The sequence below is a fragment of the Schistocerca americana genome, chromosome X (genome assembly GCF_021461395.2).
Source record: "Schistocerca americana isolate TAMUIC-IGC-003095 chromosome X, iqSchAmer2.1, whole genome shotgun sequence".
Taxonomy (NCBI): domain Eukaryota; kingdom Metazoa; phylum Arthropoda; class Insecta; order Orthoptera; family Acrididae; genus Schistocerca; species Schistocerca americana.
The window spans coordinates 911618935-911640957 of NC_060130.1; the positions used below are offsets into that span (position 1 = coordinate 911618935).

Here is a 22023-nt window from a genome sequence, read left to right on the forward strand (position 1 = left end):
ATTTTCTGCTCACTTTCGCTATTAGCTGCAGATTATTTTTTGCATATTACACAAAAATTTGCACATGACAAAAAGAAATCTTAACAATTACATTAGCAGCTGCAATTTGTTGTTCTAACTGATGTGTAAATAGTATGCTGTCTAGTAAGTTCAATATGAACCAAGCAAAAATTAAATAAAAAAATGGGTCTTAAGTTTCTCTATGTGCACTAATCTCCTCTATAATTCTTATGGCCCCTAACCACCACATACAGTGGATGGTGTTGAAAAGTTGTACAGTCTGCCACTAAATTTACCCAACTGTGTTTTTCAAAAATGTTGCTCATCTTTCTTCATGATATTCGCATTTAAGTTCCCAGATCATACCTCGTAAACTTTCATATGAGCTGCATTGACCTTTTACAATCTGGATTCATTTCATGTCTGCGCCATGCATAATTTACACTCCTGGAAATTGAAATAAGAACACCGTGAATTCATTGTCCCAGGAAGGGGAAACTTTATTGACACATTCCTGGGGTCAGATACATCACATGATCACACTGACAGAACCACAGGCACATAGACACAGGCAACAGAGCATGCACAATGTCGGCACTAGTACAGTGTATATCCACCTTTCGCAGCAATGCAGGCTGCTATTCTCCCATGGAGACGATCGTAGAGATGCTGGATGTAGTCCTGTGGAACGGCTTGCCATGCCATTTCCACCTGGCGCCTCAGTTGGACCAGCGTTCGTGCTGGACGTGCAGACCGCGTGAGACGACGCTTCATCCAGTCCCAAACATGCTCAATGGGGGACAGATCCGGAGATCTTGCTGGCCAGGGTAGTTGACTTACACCTTCTAGAGCACGTTGGGTGGCACGGGATACATGCGGACGTGCATTGTCCTGTTGGAACAGCAAGTTCCCTTGCCGGTCTAGGAATGGTAGAACGATGGGTTCGATGACGGTTTGGATGTACCGTGCACTATTCAGTGTCCCCTCGACGATCACCAGTGGTGTACGGCCAGTGTAGGAGATCGCTCCCCACACCATGATGCCGGGTGTTGGCCCTGTGTGCCTCGGTCGTATGCAGTCCTGATTGTGGCGCTCACCTGCACGGCACCAAACACGCATACGACCATCATTGGCACCAAGGCAGAAGCGACTCTCATCGCTGAAGACGACACGTCTCCATTCGTCCCTCCATTCACGCCTGTTGCGACACCACTGGAGGCGGGCTGCACGATGTTGGGGCGTGAGCGGAAGACGGCCTAACGGTGTGCGGGACCGTAGCCCAGCTTCATGGAGACGGTTGCGAATGGTCCTCGCCGATACCCCAGGAGCAACAGTGTCCCTAATTTGCTGGGAAGTGGCGGTGCGGTCCCCTACGGCACTGCGTAGGATCCTACGGTCTTGGCGTGCATCCGTGCGTCGCTGCGGTCCGGTCCCAGGTCGACGGGCACGTGCACCTTCCGCCGACCACTGACGACAACATCGATGTACTGTGGAGACCTCACGCCCCACGTGTTGAGCAATTTGGCGGTACGTCCACCCGGCCTCCCGCATGCCCACTATACGCCCTCGCTCAAAGTCCGTCAACTGCACATACGGTTCACGTCCACGCTGTCGCGGCATGCTACCAGTGTTAAAGACTGCGATGGAGCTCCGTATGCCACGGCAAACTGGCTGACACTGACGGCGGCGGTGCACAAATGCTGTGCAGCTAGCGCCATTCGACGGCCAACACCGCGGTTCCTGGTGTGTCCGCTGTGCCGTGCGTGTGATCATTGCTTGTACAGCCCTCTCGCAGTGTCCGGAGCAAGTATGGTGGGTCTGACACACCAGTGTCAATGTGTTCTTTTTTCCATTTCCAGGAGTGTATAAACAGTCAAAATTCTGGAGCAATACAATGAATTGGTCACATTAAACTCTTTCTAGATGTGCTGGGCTGTGGCAGAACTTTACACTTTTTCAGTCACATTCCCTAGTGCTATTTTTCTTTGTTTACTCCATTCCGTATCTCCTCTGTAGTAATACTTCTACATATGTAAATAAAGTGATAAACTCTAAGAGTTTACCAGTAATTTCATAGTTGTATACTATGGGGTTCTCTCTCATCATAAGGCTGTTATTATTTAGATGTAAACAGAGTTATCATTAAGTACACCATGTGGGATTCTGCCAAACTCATTCTGCATTTCCTGTTGGCCAGAGAGATTGTGGAGATGGTTGGTTGATCTGGTGGTGGTGGTGGTGGTGGTGGTGGTGGTGGTTAGTGTTTAACGTCCCGTTGACAACGAGGTCATTAGAGACAGCGCGCAAGCTCAGGTGAGGGAAGGATTAGGAAGGAAATCGGCCATGCCCTTTCAAAGGAACCATCCCGGCATTTGCCTGAAACGATTTAGGGAAATCACGGAAAACCTAAATCAGGATGGCCGGAGACGGGATTGAACCGTCGTCCTCCCGAATGCGAGTCCAGTGTGCTAACCACTGCGCCACCTCGCTCGGTTCGGTTGATTTGGAGAAGGCGACCAAACAGTGAGGTCATCAGTCCTATTGGATTACAGAAGGCTGGGGAAGGAAGGCGACCATGCCCTTTCAAGGGAACCATCCCGGAATTTGACTGAAGTGATTGAGGGCAATCGCGGAAAACCTAAGTCAGAATGGCCAGATGATCGTTTGAACCGTTGTCCGCCCAAATGCCAGTCCAGCGTCCTAGCTAGTGCGAGACCTCCCTCGGTGGCCACAGGAAAATGATGCCTTTGTGTAGAGAACAGCATTAGTAGCAAACAAGCTGAGTGATACTGGTCCATATTTCATCAATCATTTGTATATGTTGAGTATTCCCAGTACAAAATTCTTTGAGCAAATTATGTACATTTGCAATAGTACTCCATAAGATTGTATCTCCACAACCAGTTGACATTTTCGTATTTTTGGAAATCTACGCAGACGGGCTCTACCTCCACACTTGTATTACTATTTGCAAGATATCAGGTATGAAAAATGAGGCTGTCTTTCACATGAGTTGTTGTTCCTCTATCCAAGTTAATTCTTTGAGAGAACATCCAGGAATTCCACACTGTTTAAAATTAGAACACGCTTTAGGATCCTGTAACAGATGGACATTAAGGACAATGGTCAGTAATTCTGTGTATCTGCTCTGTTACACTTTTTTTTGAACAGGAGCACCCTGAATTTCTTTTAGTCAAACATGAGAGATTTTTAGTAAACATAAGGTAGGAAAAGAGGAAATTCCAAAGGATATTAAATGAAAATCTAATAGGTAGTGCAACAGGGCCTGATACGACATGTCTTTTAGATTTATGTCAGTGGAAGATGAAACTTCAGGTGAAAATTAATGTAAGCGTTCAGAACAAAAAATGAATCATCCCCAGTAGACGTTATAATAATACTGTGTAACACTGCCTCTAGCACTGACAGTGACCTCAATTGGCTGAGGAGGATAGTCCACAGTTTCTTCAGGTTCAATTGCCAATCCAAACAGCGCTGACTATTTTATGCAATTAACCCTCGAACGGGCAGGCCGTTTTTTATAACACGAGCAAATTCGTAGCGTACTTTGTATACATGTAAATAATAGATGTCTTCATGTTACCAAGGTAAAGATGTATGAGCAAAATCACACTTAAATAAACCAACATTATATGAGCTAAATCACTGTTTCATTAAACAGTATTAAAATAATTATTAGTTATATCACACTGTTACCTCATACAAGTGTTACCCCCACAGTAATGACCCACTTGGATCAGTAAACAGCGCAGTTGCATCACATCCCAGTCAACCACTTATTCAATTGCTAATTATCATTTAGACATCTGCCTCTTTGTGGGATTGTGCTTACAGCTCAAAATCTGGGTCATTTTCTTGCACGAACAGTTAATCGTTTTCTCTCACCTAGCTCACCATTTATTTTATATGACTGTTGCTCACTTGCCTGTTTGACAGCACAACTTATCACAGTGTTAGCTGAAGCAATAATGATTCGAAATTGCAACACAACAATGGAACTGTACAAGATACTGTTATTTGTGCATGGCACACTTTATACATAGGCGTACCCACTTGAATGTTAAGATTAGGCAATTTAGCTAGCCAGTTGGGGTACGAAGGGTGGCCTGGGGTTCATCAGACTGGGAAGATATGTGTGCAGTCCTGTGAACACAGCTAACTCATCTTTGAGGACAAGGTGCATACTCGTCACAAAGTTTTAGAAGAAAGGTGAACACTTGGTCAAAGAGAATATTGAAATAAACATTCTGGTTCACATTCACTGTAACCTGAATGTATGTGTCCAAGATGTGGTACAAAAACACCCCCAAAACTTCACGGAGCCACCAACAGCTTACTGTAAGAAATGTCTGCCGTTTGACTATAAATTACAATTCATTTATTTCACATAAAAGTTCTACACAACTGTGGTTCCCCGCGAAGGGGGTTAAATGTCTAATCGGACTGTCAGTGCACTAGATGCTTTGCATAATTTGAAACAAGGCAAAATTGTGATTCGCTGGACCACACTACATGCCTCAAGTCAGCTATTTGTCCAATTTCTGTGTTGTTTAGTCTGCTGGATACCTCAGGCTTTATATGACATTGTGAGAAACAGCATTTTGTCAGACACCAGATACCAAATGTCCATACCATACAGTTCCTTTCATCTAGTTCACTCCGAAACTAGTCCAGATGGAACTGGATTCATGGACAGCATTAATTCCTGTTGGGTTTGAAACCATAAGATACTCATCTGATCCTTGTCAATTATGACCTTTTTTACAATCATTGTTCTTATACCATTTTATGTAACTGCAAGTGGTGTACCACTCCTTGAAAACATGTTGGACAGCCCACATTGATATCCCAAAAAGTCAAGCAACTTTATTTACAATTTGATTACTGGCGCATTCAAACATGATAGCTCATTTGTGTCATTTTACAAAACCTCCATATCAACCCAATTTACTGAGCAAAATTCCATACAACCAACTGGCACATGCACAACGGGTTAGTGTTGGAGGGTCACATAACTGCCTGTACACCACCAACAGACTCCAAAGTGATTGTGTGCTTTTTTAGGCACTGACTTACATACTGAAGAGCCAAAGAAACTGGTACACCTGCCTAATATCGTGTAGGGCCCCGGCAAGCACGCAGAAGTGCCGCAACATGACGTGGCATGGGCTCAACAAATGTCTGAAATAGTGCTGAAGGGAACTGACACCATGAATCCTGAAGGGCACACCATAAATCCGTAAGAGTACGAAGGGATGGCGAGCTCTTCTGAACAGCACGTTGCGAGGCTTCCCAGATATGCTCATTAATGTTCATGTCTGGGGAGTTTTGTGGCCAGCGGAAGTGTTTAAATTCCGAAGAGCGTTCCTGGAGCCACTCTCTAGCAATTCTGGACATGTGGGGTATCGCACTGTCCTGCTGAAATTGCCCAAGTCCATCAGAATGCACAACGGACATGAATGGATGCAGGCGATCAGACAGGATGCTTACATACATGTCACCTGTCAGCATCATATCTAGACGGAGCAGGGGTACCATATCACTCCAACAGTACACACTCCACACCATTACAGAGCCTCCAACAGCTTGAACAGTCCCCTGCTGACATGCAGGGTCAACGTGTTCCTGATGTTGTCTCCATATCCATACACATCCGTATGCTCAATACAATTTGAAACGAGGCTCTTCTGACCTGGCAACCCATTCCCAGTCATCAAGAGTCCAATGTCAGAACTGACAGGCCCAGGTGAGGCATAAAGCTTTGTGTCGTGCCGTCATCAAGGGTACACGAATGGGCCTTCAGCTCCAAAAGCCCATATCGATGATTTTTTGTTGAATGGTTCACACGCTGACATTTGTTGATGGCCCAGCATTGAAATCTGCAGCAATTTGCGGAAGGGTTGCACTTCTGTCACGTTGAATGATTCTCTTCAGTCATCGTCGCTCCCATTCTGCAGGATCTTTTTCCGGTCGCAGCAATGCCTGAGATTTGATGTTTTACCAGATTCCTGATATTCACTTATGAAATGCTTCATATGGTAAAATACCCACTTCACAGCTACCTCAGAGATGCTGCGTCCCATCGCTTGTGCATCGACTATAACACAACATTCAAACCCACTTAAATCTTGATAACTTGCCATTGTTGCAGCAGTGACTGATCTAACAACCCGCACCAGACACTTGTTGTCTTATATAGGCATTGCTGACTGCAGCGACGTATTTTGCCTGTTTACATATCTCTGTATTTGAATAAGCATGTCTGTACCAGTTTCTTTGGCACTTCAGTGTATTTTGCTCGGTGAGCTTATAGTGGTAGACTGCAAACAGTGACGACCAGTTAACTGCTACAAGTCATCACGCACATTGTGCAAGGGTGTTAATCTTTGCTATTGAAGATGTTTCAAAATCTATAGACTTGTAATGTATATAGTGAAAGAAGTGTTTTGCATTCATATGCACACAAGAGTTAACTTTAAGAACGAGATTACATAAATTTTAACCAGTTGCTGATGGTGCAAAAAGTGAAAAGCTTTATTTATGGTTCTAAATTCTAATGCAATGTTTTCTTATGCAATCCCGAAAATAGGGTGGTGGTGGTGGTGGTGGTGGTTGTGGTGGTGGTGGTGATTGCTCAATAACAGAACCTGATTCTTTTAAAATGAAAATATTTCAGCCAACTTAAAATTCTTACCTAAAACAGCCATGGTGCAACACTATTAAACAATCTTGTATACGCAGTGCTGAAGTTAACCAATAAACTGCTGAATGATTTCACAGTTCTTCTTTCAAACAGAATAAAACCTAATGTAAAACATATAGGATGATTCGAACCCACTTGTGTAATTAGAAATCCTCAACATTTTCATGCAAAACTAAGAAAAGAACTTACACAGATTCAAAAAGTGTACAAAAATTGCCTATATTTACTGAGGAAAAGTGCATAGAAAGAGGCATACTTTTAATACAGAATGTTTGTTAATTTATTAAAAGAAATGTTAAGATAGTTCCTGAGCTCCAAACTTGTATACTACTGTTCTTATATATTAACTGACAAGGATTATATTTGCGATTTCCTATGACAGCCTCCGACTTCTGTATTTTATAAATTGTACAAGGTAATATTGTCCTGAGTTAAGTGTTTACCCTTGATATGCAACATAATAGGGACACAGAAGAGAAATAAACTAAATTTGCAACTGCATAGGCAATATACGGATAATGGCTACAAAGCTGACAGTAGAGAATTACGTAGGTAGTTGACGTAGAGGAAGATCATCTTCAACTGTGGGATGGAAAAGAGTGAATCTTAGAGGAAGGAGAGCTCTAAAACCAGGTGAGGAAGGGATGTAGGGTGAGGAAGTCATGATAATGAACATGGATTTCAGTTATCCACAGTAGCAATATGAACACTCCTGCACATTTAGAATACCTACTAGCAATTTGAAAATGTATATTTCTAGAAAAGAGTGTGTAAACTAACTTGAGGCAGTTTCCAAAAAGGCTCACATAATACAATGGGCTACACAATTTGATTATAATCAACAATGAAATAATTATGTGCCAATACAAAGATATTATAAGTGGCCCATTCTGTTACAAAAACTTACTTGATACACGTATATTTCTTCCAGAATGAATGAGTTATTAACAGAAAGCATTAGTAACCCTCATTTATGCAAATCAAAGGATCCCCGTGTCTTCTGAATCTTTAAACAGACAGTTGATGAAGTGATAAAGTAAATAATAAGAATTCTGTTAGCATGGAAGATACACTTGGTACCTAAAGGAATTTTACTGATACATTTCTGAGTTCAAGAATATTTTCTGATGAACCGATCACAGCACAACTACAATACTGCCTCATAATAATTCTGTTGTAACTACGGAAAATTCTATTAACTTACTACATACTGATCAGTAATTAAATCTTATACCCACTAGAAACTACCTAACAGTACAAAATGGTTCAAATGGCTCTGAGCACTATGGGACTTCACTGCTGAGGTCATCAGTCCCCTAGAACTTAGAACTACTTAAACCTAACTAACCTAAGGACATCACACACATCCATGCCCGAGGCAGGATTCGAACCTGCGACTGTAGCGGTCGCTGACATTCCTTGATCAGGGCAGATCCTAGGTCAACTAACAACTGGGATACATTTAGCATTACATTAAATTTTCTTAAATTGGTTGTAGACAGAGATCCTCCCACTACAAAGCTGTAACTTAATAAACTCATGGTGTCCATTATATGCTGTTGGGGCAAAATAATATGAACAACAGTGTAGCTGTAAATCAATAGAAAGGTAGAAGAAAGATTTACCAAATAGGCCCACTGTAGCAAGGTCTAAAAATTAGCAATATTTTGAGCATTTGTAAGTGTTAGAATGAAGCAACTTCTATTTCATGCTCATGCTCAAGTTTAAAGCACATAAGTAAATGACAGTTAAAATTTGCTTCACTCAATGCATTAGTCTATGAATGTAATATCATAACTTTGCCCACTAATACGATAACCAATAAAAAGATAACAGGGCTTTATAAAGAATGCATGGCAATCATAATGCATTTTTCCAACATATTCTACAAATAAAATAATAATGAATGTTCAAATAGAATACAAACAAGACTTATAAGAAACATTCTAAAGTACCCAGTACTGGAAGCACAAACACATTATTCCCCCATAACAAGTATGATTCTATAGTTCACAATTTACAATGCAAACTGATTCCGTGCAACCTAGAAAGAGCAAAGGTACATGAGAAACACTTTAAAACAGTGAAAACTACATTGACAGATGTCAGTAATAGAAGAAGTAATAAGTTTAACTACTTACAATAACTATGTCCAAGTTAAGTGCTAAATGATCTGGCAACGTTCTTTTCGAAACTTCCTCCTCCGACATGCCATTAAAACGGTCATGTTTTTTCCGTTCCTTGAAAATTGGTATAAATTTTCCTTCTTTTAATTTCTTCTTCATCAATGGATCCCCATTCATTAAATTTTCTGCATTCTCTAACCTAGATAAAGTTCACCCAGTTAAAACAACTCTAGTAAGCACCACTCACATTATTTCAGTTTAAGTCCCACTTGTGTTTAGAAATCATTAACATGAGCCTAATTGATCGAGATATTAGAAATGGCAATATCAGGCATGGAAAAAATAATTTATGCCACATTCAACAGTTCTGAAATTAAACAGAAAATCATTTTCAAATACTTGTAAGTGTTCTAAAATCTATGAAAAAGTATTATTAATCACGTTACAAGGTTTATAAAGCTAATCTTTCCCAGAGTATGGACACACACATTTAATGCAGCTCTCAAAAAAACCAGTGGAATGCAAAAACAACATGACACAATGAATCAGTACCTACAAAATTGGTTCTCGATTACACCATACATTACATACAGCACCTTTCTCCGCTGTGCGATTCTGAAAGTATGTGAAATGATTAACCGTATTGCCAAATATGAAAGTTCATGCAGAATATATAATCTTAAAATGATTAAAAATCATATGCCAACAGAAATACACAACATCTAATAAGTTATTTAACCACAAATGCTCTGTAAAAAAAACAAACAAAAACAGTGTTACAACCGTGTGTGTGTGTGTGTGTGTGTGTGTGTGTGTGTGTGAGAGAGCACAAATGCAGGTGGAGGGGGGAGGCTGGTGAATAGGAAGAAGGTGGAGTGTATGACAACACACATATTGATCATTATTTTGTACTACAAATATTATTTGTTGTCTTCATTACAACAGCGTTTGATTAAGAAGAGATTCAGTAACAATAACTACACAGTCAATTCATGCAAAGAATAGATTTTACAGTTATCCTACAAAAATTTCCACATTTAATAATAAAAGTCAAAGATTACTAAAATTATTATACTGTGATCTACATCATGCAAGTGTTCACAACATGCAAGTGTTTACAAATGTGACAATAAGGGAAAATAAAATATTTTAACTTTATTAGTTTAAAGATAATAACAACTGGTTTAATGACAAAAGTCTTACTTTATTGTACAGAGTATGGTTTAGAACCATTGCTTGTGAGAAATATGTTTCTCATGCAACACTACACTAACTATTCTCATGCAACAAGATCTAAAGCATGAATCAAAGCAGACGAAACCTAATGACATTCCAATTAACTGTAGTGCACATTTTGTCAGACAAAAAGTGTGTTTAGCTGTCAAATTAGTTTATTATGATACACTTCAAAAAATGTACGGGTACATTAAATTCATTTCATGAATGCTGTGACTGTGTTTAAAATAGTAGATGTGTTTGACACTGAGTGTAGTAGCAATACAAATCATCCAGTATCCAATATTATTCACAAAAGACTTTTAACTGTAAATTTGCTGGACATAGCTTGCTACACAGCTTCAATTTATTTAAAGAATGACACTGCAGGACCACTAAAAGCTGTTGTAATGGATAATTGCTGCCAAACAACTAGTTCTATTCAATGGGCCAGCTTCAAGTCATGAATAAACACAACATCAAGTTTAAGGAAGGTATCTTGGTGTCAAATAAATAACTGTTTAGTTGCATCATTCATCACATTGTTGGAAAATGTATCATGTAATAGATACTCAGGTATGTGACAGATGATACAAATTAAAAACAATGATGCACTCAACACCAAGCTATCTTCCTTACAGTTGCTGTAGTGTTTAACCAGCCATGACTTGAAGACGGTCATCTGACAAGAAGTAGTTGAAATGAATACTTATTTCCAGACAACTACTTTTTGTGGTTCCACAAAATATATACATACTACCTTACACTGTCTTTGAACACATAACAAGCAATGCACTTTCAATTAAAATAAATGAGATATTGTAACCTTAAAATCAAATCTGACAGTAATGTAACCTTAATAAAGTTCGATGGGAACACTGTTCAGCATAGAATCAGTGGCATTTTGGTGAAAACCTGAATTTTAAATAGCTGTCATGTTGGGCAGAGTAGCCCTGACAGATTGTTCAATGGAATGGTGATACATAGCACATGCCCATAGTATCATTAGAGCTTCCACTGGCTGTTTAAGAAACAGCCATACACAGAATGAACGAGTTACAACATTTTAATTGTATTTAATCTAGGCTAGGCATCTGAGCTACCCCATCAGTGAAATCAAGTAGGCATTGGAATTCCTGTGGTACCATTTCTAGATTTCACATTGTGACAGATACTTACCAATTTAGCGTCAATAACAAAAAATACAAGCAGGCATACCATTTGAAACAATTTCTTCATTATTGTTTACAGAAGCTACTGCCACACACAGTTACCTCTGTTAGTCGTGTCACACTAAAAGATTGGGTGTATGAAGACTACCAATGTAACTTAGAAAGGTGAACAAATATTACCTGGTTTGATGGATCATGACATATGTTACTAGAAAGAAGCTGATAGCATATAACAACAAAGACTGAATCTTTCTTGACCAGCAGGATACAAATCAGGATTATAATTTTTCATCTATGAAAATGCTGGAGAGCTGTACATTCAGCAAAATTGTGCTTAGTGAGAACTACATATGCCTAACTTTCTGGTTACACAAGCTCAATCCTGTTAAGCATGTCACTTTTATAGAGAGCCCTGGACACAGTCTTCAAATATAGTGATGTGTAGTCACACCTGGAAGACTGTGTCACAGGAGATATGTGCACATTCAATGCATTTTACATAAGGAAAGCAGTTTCTGAGGAGTCACAATTAACTCTAATGATATTTTATGGAATTTATGCTTGATGAATCATCTCCAGAGACAGGGAAACACAGGGGCACAATTTCAGTTGCTCAAAGTAAGAAAGTGAGAAAGATCAGGGTTTAACACCCCATCAACATTGAGATCATTAGAGAGGAGTACAAGCTTGGAATGTTTCAAGGATGGGGAAGGAAATCAGCTGTGCCCTTTCAATGGAACCATCCTGGCACCTGCGTGGAGTGATTTATGTAAATCACTGACAACCTAAATCTTGATGGCCGGCCACGAATTTGCTCTGTTATGCTCCCGAATGTGAAACCAGAGTGCTACCCGCTGTGCCACCGTGCTTGGTTTCAATGCGAGAAATTTTCAATACTTTTCATGAAGCAGGTCTTGTGAGACTTTCTGGAAAATGAGCATCCTTCTTACAGACAAATGTATGGTATATACAGAACAACAAGAGGATCTAACCAGTGAGGTGATATGTTTGATAATGGAGAGAAATCTGGCCTTCTATGCACAGTGAATAGTGTGCGTGCACAAGTGGGTATAAAGTACGCAGTATTCTACAAAGAATGAGAAAAAAAAATTATCATTTAATCATCCTTGATAATTTTAGTGTCACGAATAGGAAATATCTGTGTCAGCTACAATGAATGCTTCTGTACGCTAGCATAGCTGTCAACTGACACGTAAGTCCTGGGTCTGACATCCAGGTGATCACCTCAGACTTTCTATGCTGTAGGTAAAGTCTGGAATGTGGTTCTCCAGGCCTCACGAGACAAAATAAAAATCAAACTATATATGCAGACTGAAGTGACAAATGAAAATTTGTACCAAGGACAGGATTCAAACTCTGGGTGGCATAGTGGTTAGCACATCTGCTTAACGGGCAGGACACCAGGGTTTGAATTCTGGCCTTGGTACAAATTTTCATTCGTCACTTCAGTCTGCATATATACGTACATCATAGAGTTATGTGGCATGAAAATGTCTCTGGAACCATGTAGTGTCATTTCATCAAAGCACCTATGCCTGGGTTTCAGGCATGATCCCTGTTTCATTTGATGCTGAGGTGCTATTCCAATAAAGCTGAAGAGCCCCTGCAAAGCTGTTCGAGTTTGGGGGAATACAAAGTGTGCTGTGGTACAGATAGGAATTTGGATTGAAGAGGGATGTGTGCTAAGGTAGTCGTACAGCTGTGAAAGACACTGTGTCAGGGTGGCATAGTGGTTAGTGCATCAGCTTACTGAGCATAAGACCCAGATTCAGATCCCTTCCTTGTACTCCAAATCAGTTTTATTTCCTCTTTCAATTTTAGTATTAGTAATTTGTTCATCCAAAGATCATTTTACAATGATACATTGTTTGTCATCTTAATGCAAAGGAAACATAAATAATATATACAAACTTGTTTAACACATGGATTTAACCATGTGGGGAGGAGGAAAGGAGAGGAGAGGCCAGGTGGTCCGCCATGGCCTTATGAAGCGACCATCCTGGCCTTTGCCTGAAGTGATTTAGTACAATCAAAGAAAACCTAAATCAGGATGGCCAAACAGAGCATGAGCCTCTTTCCTATTGAATCTGGGGCCAGTGCCTTATGCAATACACTACATCAGAGGTATTCAACATTTTTACCTACTGCCCATTTTTCTGTCTGTTAATAGTAAAATTTTCTAATCACCCACGGGTTGCTCAATAATGGTGAATTATAAAATAGGGAAGTATCTTTATTTAATGAAATTTATAATGCAAAGTTATAACAAATTACAGAATATAATAATAATTACTTACCAAACACTACATTAAAATTTTATGAAAACCTAATGGAAATAATTTTCAAAACCCTATCACCTACCACCCACCACAAAAGCTGAAACACCCACTAGTGGGTGGTTGGGACCAGGTTGACCAGTACTGCACTACATCATGTAGTTATGCCCAATGTACAGTTTATCACGGTTTTACATACTCGGAACAAGTGAGTTAGATAACATAAAAAATAGTTATACACTATTCATGTAGGAGGAGGAGGAGGAGGAGGAGGAGCTTACAGGTGCTCAACACGAAGGTTATCAGTGCTGTTCATGTAGTCTCTTCACGTATTTCACTGCCCACAACCACATCATTTGCAGATGACATTAGTATTGCAAACATGCTCCAACTTTTACACTTCTTTCTTGAAACTGGTTTCCGACTAATGTGGAATGGGTGCAATAATAGGTATGTAAAAAGCCTTATTTTAGTATCAATCTTGACAAACTCACTTAATTTTGTCGCAGGCATTTCCTATCAACCTACGGTAATCGGTAACTGTTGTCAGAGCCTAAGGATTGGATCATATGTGCCATCAACTGAATGTTCTCTTTCTGACTCAAGACACAGAAAACACCACCAAAACTCAATTTCCTTCAAATTACTAAATAGTGAACTGGGTGAAGATACAGCACACAATAGCAAAGTATACTTAATTTCTTCTCTTTTCTGTGGTTGTGGTTTGTTTTGATATCCTGTCAAGGGTGAGATCATTACAGATAAAATTACAACTTTATGGTGGAATAAGATTTGGCTGAAGATAAGTCTTTGCTTGTCTAAAAGACTCCATATTGCTATCTGTCTGAAGTGGTCAAGAAAAATCACAGAAAATCTAAACAGGAGTGATCACAGAAGTAATCTTCAAACTGCGGTTGTAAGCACGTGTCCTACACTAGCCACTGTAACTGGCTTTCCAGTGCATAGTCATGGTTTGTTAAGTAGATTCTGAATCTATGCCCGAGGACCTCAGACTAGCCAATTTTACAACAGCATGGAGATGAACCCTGTAGCACAAAATCCCAATGGCGTCTGTGGATACAACACTTTCTCAGTACTGTTACAACTTCTGTCACAGACGAGTTAAATGTTTCAGCAGTGTTCGGGTGTTCCTGTACATTAAGTACACAATACTCACCTTAAAATACCCTCTCCAGGAAACCAACAAAGTATCCTGAAAATATTCTTTACAGCATAAGGATAGAAGAAAGATTAGGGTTTAACTTTCCATTGATGGCGATGTCATGGTGCACAAGCTTGAAGGGGAAGGATGGACTGTGTGAGCATCCCCCCCTCCCCCCTCAAAAAGAGGAAGGGTACAAATATCGACAGCAGTTCCTACACACTGCATTTCACCCTTACTCATCTATGGTGGTGAAGAGCCCATAGGTGGGGTGGGTATGTCTCATTATCTGTGAATAGTGGTATTTTGATGCCTACCAATTTGGTGCACAGTAGTGCAGCAGAGTGGGTCACAGGTGAGCTTAATGTGCAAAATGCACACCGGACAGAGAAAAATAGTTGCAAAAAAATAATAACTGTCTCTTCAAGTTAGTTTTGTGTGAAAAGGGGAAAACTTTTTTTTTTATGGTGACCAGACTGAATCCTTAAGCACTGGCAAAATTGAATAAAGTTGTGAAGTTGTGTGAATGTAATGTGTTAGTAATGAACTGTTTCCAATTTCAAGATATCTTTTTCATCAAGGTTTTATAATATAAGGAGCAGTAATATTAGGAATTTGATAGAGCCCGTGTCACTCGGGCACATGGATAAGAACTTCATTACTATGATGTGTGTACCTCGGAAGTTAAACTGCTCACAAATGCTGTCAAAATCCAGAGTCCGATGTCAAATTAATATCACAGCAAATTAAAGACAGAATCAACATTTAATTCAAATATAGGGAGGCAGCCTTACATGAGCCATTCCAGCATTTGCATTAACTTAATTATGGAACTCACGCAAGACCTACATGCAGATTGTCAAACAAGGATTTGAACTATGGCCCTCCTGAAAGTGAGTTATGTGTCTTAACCACTGTGCTGTGCCATGCTTTCTTGTCTTGTTTTAAACTGTAAAGTCACAGAAGCTATTCCACACGTACAGGTAAGGCACATAAATGTGTAGTTGTATTCAAAAATTAATATTCTTGTTTTACCTTTAATATGTACTGTATGAAAAGTAGACATCAGTTTCATGTAACATGAGAAACTTTAAATTTTGGTACACAATTTTCCAGATGAATAAATTCTAAAGTAAGATAACATTTAAACAGTACATTTAAACTGCGTGCTAGATGGGGACTCGAATCTGGTTCGGATTATGGTCCAGCAAGTCTGGTACAGAGTTCTGGACATCCATATATAATGTGTAATTGACCACATGTCACAAGAGGCGCACCCACCAGTATAAAAGGAGGTGGGGAGTATACAGTTGTCAGTAGAGAAGCTGTAACAGCGAACTGGATTGGTCAGCAGAGCTCAGTGACTTCAAATGTGGATTAGTTATTGGATATCATCTGAGTAACGAACACAGCAGCGACATTTCGACCATTATAAAATTACTCAAGTCAAATGTTGGTGATGCGACTGAAAAGCGGAAACACAAAGTAACAACCACAGCTAAACCACAAACAGGAAGACCTCATGTACTGCTGGACCGGAACCATGAGCACTGCAGACGTCTTTTACATGCAATCAGCAAAAGGAAACACTCGTGAATTCCAAAGCACTGCCAGCAGTCCAGTTAGCACAATGACTTTGCATAGGAACTTAAACAAATGGGGTACAATGGTCAAGCAGCTCTACATCACTCACTCATTTCTGCAGACAATATAGTCTGATCAATTATGCTATATTCTGTGACAATCTAATGCTAGTGTTTGAATCTTTTGAATGCCTGGAGGACGTTACACATCATCACATGTAGTACCAACAGTGAAGTACAGAGGAGACAGTGTTACAGTATGAGGGTGGTTATGGTGTGGTCCCCTTGTTGCACTTAAGAAAACACTAAATATGGAAGGATGTTAACATGTTTTACAACATTTTGTACTGTGACCAATAGAGGAACAGTTCACAGATGATGAATGATTGTATCAGCACAAAAACGCACCCCGTCATTACAGGATCATCTGTGAGGCAATGGTTTGTGGAGAATAACGTTGCTGAAACAGACTGGTCTGTCCAAAGTCCCGACCTGAACCCTATAGAACACTTCTGGGATGAGTTGGAATGTTGACTTCGGTCCAGACCCAAGCGTGTAACATCACAACCTTTTCTGGTTTCACTGAGCGGGGTGGAGCAGTTAATAACGCAATGAATTGGCATTCAAAAGGATAACTCTTCAAATGCATGTCCAGCCAACCAGATTTATGTTTTCCATGATTACTATAAATCATTTCAGCCAAATAAGGGGATGGCTCCTTTGACAGGTCATAAGCGACTTCTTTCCCCATTCCTGAAACATGCCGAGCTTGTGCTCCATCTCTAATGACCTCAATGTTGAATGGGGCGTTAAACTCAAATCTTCCTTCCTTCTGTGATTTCAGCTCTTTAGGAAGAATGGGCTGGCACTGGTCCACAGACATTCATACACCTCTCTGAAAGCATCCCCAGCACAGTTCAAGCAATCAGAAGGCAGATTGTGGACACACTCTCCATTAGTGTCCACTAACAGGTGTCTGGATACTTTTGATTGGAGTATGTACATTGCTATAAAACTAGCACTATACTACCATATATCTTTCTCTATGTATGCATGTATCTATCTCTATCTATCCAGCTATCCAGCCATTCATCCAGTTTCTTACATAGTGAGTTACTTAATATAAGCTTCTGTTTTATGGATCTTCTCAGTATGCCAGATGGTCTGCAACATTGATTCAAAGATTTGTGCCACCTATTTCCAACATTTCAGTTACAAATCCAGCTTTTCCTGGTGCACTATTGTTTTTCAAGTTGCAGATTATTTGATCAGTTTATGTATATTTAGTTCCACAGTAAGATTATATTTGTTAAAAGATAATACATTTTTTAAACAAAAGTTGTAATCTAAGCCCACTGTATTATTAATTATTTGCTTACCATCTATCACTGAGGTAGGTGCTAACTATGGATATAGGGTGGGTTTCTCAAAGGAAGATTGTTTATTGGAATTTCCATAATTTAGTAAGTACTGAGAATAGCCTTCCAGAAGTCAACAATTTTCTTCATAATTTGTTTCCAGTACACCCTCTGGAAGTCGAAGAAATGAAATGGAGACATGACAATTTTGGAGCTGTTCATTAAAAATTTCTTGTAGCAGTTTCAAGAGTTGTTCTGAAGTCTTGACCAATAACTTTTGCACACTTATGGTTACGATTTTCTGCTCTGATGATTCTGGAAGCATTCTAGTCGCATGATTTTCAACTTGTGAAACAACAAACTAGATAACAGAGTGGCAAATCTTACTACCATGATAAATGTGTCAGATATAGTAGAATTTGCTAATGAAAAAGAAAATCCGAAAGTGTCTAATTAATATTTAGTTTTAAAGTTGTATTTATTTTTCTCAGAGCACATAAAATATTAATGTGCACCAATTGCCTCCATTTAAAGCTGATTTCGAGTACAGAAACTACAGCCTGTGGTGCACCCTTCAAATATGGATACTCTTTTAATATACAGTATAACCCCACTTTTACGTTCCCAGAACTAACATTTTCCGCCGTTCACGACATTTTTTATCATTCCTGTCAAATTTACAATTTCCACAATGTTAGTTTGCACCCCATTTTGCATCAACATGTTTATAATTTTCATGCAATTTACGCATTGCAAAAAAATATTTGTTGAGGAAACAAAAATGATGCTGGCATGTTGGCCATCCAGTAGTGTTTACAAATATGTGGTTAAGTTTCTTGACACCAGAGCACTCTAATTAGCAGATTTGAATCAGTAAACATGTAAAAGTTGGAACAATTCGTGCCGTATCTCCTGCCGCTGCCAAGCACTACTTGGCCTGATGGATGATGGGGGTAACTAGGTTCATTCGAATAAGGATATCATGACCATTCACAATCATTTCCTAACTCTCTACTGCGCAAATGCAGTTTCGTGAGTGTTGTGATCATTGTGACACCTTTATCGAATCATATTTAGCGTGTTTCAGAGTTTGGCCTCTTGTAGCGCTAGTTGACATCGTCATTCACTTTGCGTTGCTCAAATGTTTTTATTTTAAACACAACAACCGATACGTATTTTATCATGCTGAGCAAAACGTGTTATGAGAATTTATTTTTGTTGTCAAGTGCAGTATTTTCATATTATTTTTTGTGACGTTACACAAACAGTGTGAGTTATAGTTTGTATTTGTGTAGTTTTCTACAGAACTGGGGAGGCACATTACCTGATAACCTCAAAAAGATGACTACAGTGCATGAGAGGCAGAATAACACACATTCAAACCACACAAAATACTTTTTACATATTTGCACTTGACAATGAGAAAAAATTCTTGAAATGTGTCATTAAGCATGAAAAAATATGTAACTGCTGCAGTATTTCATTATTTAAATAATGAATTACAGCTGCAAGCTTTTCAAAAACATCGATTATGATTTTTGAAATTATAAATTCTTGAAAGGTATCATTAAGCAAGAAAAAATGTGAAAATAGTGCAGGATTTCATTATTTAAATAATGAATGAGAGCTATAGGCTTCCCAGAAACATCGATTATGATGTTTAAAATTAAGTCAAACGTTTTTACTTCCCAGACAGTTATCACTTCCAGTTGCATCAGTGGGTTTTATTAGATAACAAACCTTTATTAGATAATAAAAACATCCCTGACAAGTCTTTTGATGATATTTTTGAAGTCCCTTGGAAAGTGTAAAAGTGAGGTTTCACTGTATGAAAGATCCTTCACTATTTGCAATAACCAGTTATTGACTCCACAGTACTTCAACAATGCCAATTAAGAGTGGCAGCCCCTGTACAAACTTACTGCAAAGTACAAACATAACTGCTGCTAAGAATGCTTGTAATCAATAAGACTGTGTCAAGAGGAAATATATCAGCTTAATTAGAAATTTGAAGTTTATTACACGTGCTTTTTAATTCCTATTGGAAACCTTCTGAAAATGAAATCTGAAGAATGATGTGTATTATTATCTAATGGTATATGAACTGTTATGGAAGTGTGCACTGTCTTCCCTTTTGTATTAACACAATGAATGGGAATATTCTATTAATTATAAATTCTATGAATGTTTATACATAGTGAAACAGTAATGTTACAATTCCTAAACATTTAAACAGCAGCAACATGAAGTTCACAAATTTACACTGCACATACTTCTAACAGCCCTTTCCTGGAGAAAGAGGAGGAGGAGGAGCAGATTAGTGTTTAACATTCCGTCAACAACGAAGTCATTAGACACGGAGCACAAGCTCAGATTAGGGAAGGATTGGCAAGAAAATTGGTGTCACGGAAAATATAAATTAGGATGCCTGGATGCAGGTTTGAACTGTCAGCCTCCTGAATGTGGAGAAAGCGTATTCCATGTAAATCGGTAGGATTAAGTTCAGAATGTGATACCACACATCGCCAGAGACCAAGCACTAGAGCTTGACTGTATAAAGGTGTTGGCACAATTGTATGATGGCCACAGGACACCACAATACACAAGACCAATTAAAAGTTCTTGGCCTGGCCTAGAGTTGAAGCAAATGTCAATGAAATTTTGTTTTTGTTATGTTAGTTCAAGTTGCGCAAAGCAAAGATCAAGTGTCAACTTTATCTATTAAAAAAATATTTATACAGCTTGCCAAAGAAATCATCTTGTGCATTTTGTTATATTGGATAAACTGGAATACAGAGTCATGATAAAATTCTTTAATCAGGACAATTTGTGACCATAGCAAACTGACCAAATGTCGTCAAAAGTAAGTTATTTCCTCTACAAGTTTCAAAGTGCAAAGAACAACTGGTTAAATTCAAATACGGCCATACTTGTCTCAAAAATTAGCAACACAAAGAAAGTTCAACTACAATTACATGTGAAAATATCAAGAATGCACAACATATTGAATTGGAAAATCTGTGATTGCAGGCTTACAAAGTAACTGATGCCCTAGTTGTTGGGTGTCGACAAGAGTCAAATGTGTGAACTAATTTCTCAGTAATGTTTGGACCATTCTAGAAAGAATCCACCTGATTGTGTATTGACATTTGTTCCTGTGGATGTGACTTATGTTGACCACTTCCATCCACTGCCCAAACTGCTGTTTTGCTGCTGGAGTGGTGACATTTGTGGTGCTGCACCAAAGCAGACAAAAGTCACTTCCATCCCTTGCAACTGTCTTTATGGGGTGCAAAGGAGAATATTGTAACTGGTGATCTTCTAAAAGGCAGAACAATAGCCGATAAATTGTATGCAAGTCTCTTGAACCCATTAGAAGTAGTGAAAAAATAGTGGGAAGAGTCCTGGACTGAGAAGAAAAGAAATTGCTCACCAGGACAATTCATATGTTCACAAAGATGCTGGGAAACAGAAACTGCTGGAGCATTCACCCTACTCAGCAGATATGGCAGCATCTGCCTATCCACTTACTTCCACACAGAATGAATACTGCACTAACGAGGATTTGCAGTCTGACATCTACTTAATCACAGATTCGAGAAGTATTTGTACATATGTTTGAAAGTTTATGGAATTTCTGCAAAAGTTCTGCTTGACTAACAAAGCAGAGGACATCACTTGAAACCAGCCATAAAATAAGTAAGTTTCAAAAAAGTTTTGATTAAGAGCCTCTGTAGCCTTGGAAAAAAAAGAAAAGAAATGGCAATATACAATTGTTAGCAGAACAAAGACATCAATCTCGCGCCAAAAAATGGATAATATTATCAGACATTATTAAGGTGGCATATGCGTAAGAAGAGAAAAAAGTATGAAATAAGAGGTGTTAAAGAAACAGCAACTTGGGCTAAAAATGATTATTTGTAGAAACAATAAAACAAACAGCTAAATCTGCATTTGATGAGCAATGAACAATAAGAGACGTCTTGGAGTCAAATGCTGAAACAAAAAACAAGAATTTAAGCATGAGGAACTGGAGAACATGTAATATGAAAAGAAGAAATTTGAGTTAAAGATTTAAAAATTTACTTATAAAAATGAAAAAAATTCAAGCTTTAGGAACTGAGCTACTGGGATACACCTTGAACTTTGCATTACGTAAACTCTAAACATTTTTGTGGAAATGTCAGGGAGAAAGTGAATATACTAAAAAAGTGAAAGGAAGATCAACCAACATTAATTTATATAAAAAGTTCCAAAAAATAATAAAGAAACCACGTGGGTATCAGTGTTCTTGTAACTACAACAAGACTGTAATGATCAGTGTTCATGGGAAGGCAGCTACTTATGTGAGAACAACAACGTGGGTCCACGGCAAGAACATTTGCT

General features: G+C 38.9%; 1 protein-coding gene across 2 annotated transcripts in view; it reads right to left on the bottom strand.

Moving 5' to 3' along the window:
* Window positions 1–22023, bottom strand: part of LOC124554678 — a 234004-nt gene that overhangs the window by 144324 nt on the left and 67657 nt on the right. For both annotated transcript variants that reach the window (XM_047128296.1, XM_047128295.1), the window contains exon 3: window positions 8866–9049. In XM_047128296.1, coding sequence (XP_046984252.1) covers window positions 8866–9049 — 184 coding nt within the window. The remainder of the gene's footprint in view (window positions 1–8865; window positions 9050–22023) is intronic.